The 3,047-nt window shown below is 63.9% G+C and overlaps 1 protein-coding gene across 1 annotated transcript; it reads right to left on the bottom strand.

Moving 5' to 3' along the window:
• Positions 1–861: 861 nt before the first annotated feature.
• LOC122192599 (ATP synthase F(0) complex subunit C1, mitochondrial-like) lies at positions 862–2,774 on the bottom strand. Its single transcript, XM_042893203.1, is given in 6 exon segments — positions 862–1,116; positions 1,193–1,353; positions 1,552–1,629; positions 1,889–1,961; positions 2,699–2,729; positions 2,732–2,774. Coding segments are annotated over 6 exon segments (501 nt in total). The 3' UTR covers positions 862–1,001.
• Between the last annotated feature and the right edge of the window lie 273 nt (positions 2,775–3,047).

Raw genomic sequence — 3,047 nt, 5'->3', positions numbered from 1 at the left:
AGGGGGGCAGAGCGGCCGCCTGAGGAAAACTCGGGGAGAGTTGTGGGGGGAGGGGCCGGCGCTCCCCACCGCCCTTCGTTCCCTCCGGGGCTGCCCCAGCGTCACCGGGGAGGCCTCACCGAGCACCGGAACCGCCGCGTACCTCAGGGAGGGCCGCTGCCGCCGCTGCCGGGGCCTCGCGCTGGCTGCGTCTCGCGCTCGGGCTCCCGCCTCCCCTCAGCCGGGCCCGGCCCCCCCCCCCCCCCAAACCCCCGCCCGCCCTGCGCATCGAGATCTCGCGAGACCTGAGGGGAGGAGACGCCGCCGCGGGCACCAATGGCGGAACTGGGTAGGCGGAGCTTCGCTGTAAAGGGGCGTGGTTTACACATGGGCGGGGGGTTTTGGCCACGCCCTTCCCCTCGCGGCGTTCTTCCGCCCGCTGCGGGAACGGCGACACGGAGATGTCGCGACAGAACAGCGCAGAGAATTGGGTCACGCTGGGGTCTGCAGGAAGGGTTGAGGAGGTGCAGGAGAACCCTAGGAGAACTGGGGACGTGGCCATGACTCCCCCAGCCCAGTGACAGGTTGCACCCAGGTCCTGACCCCAGGTGCTGCTCAGTGTCCCCGTGGGGATGTCCCTGGGAGGCAAACATGGAGCTGACTCAACCTGGACCGATGCCCTGCGGGCTCCTGGCTGTCCCCAGCACGATCACTGATGCCTCCAGCCTCTTGAAGACACAGCTGAGAGCCCTGGAGATAAGAGGACTCAGCACAAGTCTGGGGACACTGTCACTCACCAGAGCACCCAGTGGGGCTGTGCTCTCCCCAGGCCAGCCAAGTGACAAGGCCTGGGACCACCAAGGAGGCACGAGGACACAGAGCCATTATCCAACCGTATTTATTCCCCAAATCAGTTGGGGCGAGGGTAAGGAGTGGGGCTCGCCTCTCCCCACGCCAGACATTCACAGCTGTGCCTGGGCTGCAGGCACTGTCACCGTCACCGCGTCACTGCCGTGGCTCTGTCACATGGCAAACAGGATGAGGAAGGCCACCATCAGGCAGAAGAGCCCCATGGCCTCAGAGAGGGCGAAGCCCAGGATGGCATAGGAGAAGAGCTGCTGCTTCAGCGAGGGATTCCTGGGGCAAAGGGGACACGGTCAGTGGGACACAACTGCTGTGCCTTCCCCTGCCCTCCCCCTTGTCTCCTCCTCACCTGGCATAGCCGATGATGAGGCTGCCAAAGACGGTGCCGATGCCGGCCCCAGAGCCGGCCACCCCCACAGTGGCTGCACCAGCACCGATGAATTTGGCAGCGGTGTCGATGTCCCTGCGGGCCACACTCGTCACAATGGTCCTACGGGCACTTGGGTGCACCTGGGGGATGGGACGGTGGGGACAAGTGGTGGAGTGGGAGAGGCGGCTGCAACACACCTCCCTCACACCTTAATTTCTGTCCACTGATACCCTTGCAACCTCCTGAGGACCCCAACCAGGACACGGGGTGAAGCTCCTTCCCCATGTCCACTCAAGTCAGAATCCCCCTGATCTCTATTTGTCCCCCCACCATGTTACCTGCTCCATCCGTGCATTGGGAATGCTGAGCAGGGAGGCAGAGAGAGGCTGGCACAGCACCCGCGGGCTCCTCCACACCTGCAAGGCACGACTGCTGTCACATTCCTGGGAGGGACATAACACAGCCCCCCCAGCCACCCCCAGTCACAGTCTGTGGCCTTAAAGATGCAAAAAGTGTCCCCAGATTTCTCTCCCACCTGAACCCTGAGCACCACTTCGTGTCATTCCTGTCCAGCCCCATAACGGAGGGACAGGATGGGATGTTGGGGTTGAAGCTTTGTCACCCATCAATGTTTTGTCACCCATCAATGTTTTGTCACCAGCTGTCACCACTCACCAGCGCAGGAACAGTGACGAACTTTGTACAGGCGTACATGGTGAGGGAAGAGGGACACACGTGTGGGACACAGCTGGAAGAGACACATGGACACAGGAGAGTGAGGGGGAAGGTGGCCCTGGGGACAGGTAGGGGGATGAGGCAACACCAGGAGGGCTGAGCCACATGGGTGGGACGTATCCCTGCCATCCAGGGGACAAGGCCAGCTGAATGCTACCTAAGGGGTGGTCAGAAGGTGGGGGGCAGAGCGGGGGGCACGGATCTGATGAGGGCCTGGGTTGGAGGTCATAGGGATGGGGTGAAGGCAGAGTAGGGGGAGGGGACATGAGGAAGCTCAGAGGGACGGGATGGGGGTGAGGGTCCCAATAGGGGCTCCCAAAGTTTAGGGTGAGGGGGGTGATGGCAGTGTGAGGGGGAGCTGACCCCAAGATGCACGGGGGCTCAACCTGAGGTGCAGTGCAAAGGGCTCCCCTCAAAGCAATACGAGAGGCCAGGGAGAGCCTCTCAATGCACCGTATGGGGGGAGGGGGGGAAGCCCAACACGCACAGCAAAGGGGAAAGGTCACCCCAAAACGGGGGGAGGCGCACGTGGGGGCCGGGAGGGGGAATCACCCCCAGCCTCATAGCGACGAGGTTCCCATAGAACTCAACGTGGGGGTGACCTCACCGCAAAGCAGCCCCTCGGGGGATACCCCCCTCCCTGTTTCCAAACCCGGGACGGGGGGGTTCCCTCTCCCTCACCCTCACTCACGATAAAGCACGATTCTCCCCCAGCGCCTCGGGCCCACCCGCAACCCCGGACCTTCTCACCTGGCGCACCGGCAGCGGGCAAACCGCGGGGCTCCGAATGCGCACGCGCTTCCGGAAGCGCCACCGGAAAAACCATAGAGCGGGAAGGAAGGAGGCGGGACCTGTGTACAGAGCGCCACCTTCGGCCCAGCAGCGCCGCCTGCCGGGCTGGAGGACGAGCAGGAAGGGAGTGAGCGTGGAGGCGGGGCAGAAAGGGGCGTGGCTAAATGGTCGTCTGGCCCAAATGGGGGCGGGGCCAAATGGTCGGAGATGCAGCGCCCCCTGGCGGCTCAGCGGAGAACAGCGAGCGGCGTTCCGGGAGGGCGGGGGGATGCAGTGTGAGTGTGAGTGTGAGTGTGAGTGTGAGTGT

This window comes from Lagopus leucura, unplaced genomic scaffold (genome assembly GCF_019238085.1).
Source record: "Lagopus leucura isolate 7727_CA_CO unplaced genomic scaffold, USGS_WTPT01 60363-1_obj-0_obj, whole genome shotgun sequence".
NCBI classification, from domain to species: Eukaryota; Metazoa; Chordata; class Aves; order Galliformes; family Phasianidae; genus Lagopus; species Lagopus leucura.
Note: the sequence above shows the minus strand (reverse complement) of the source record. Positions and strands in the feature narration are given on the sequence as shown.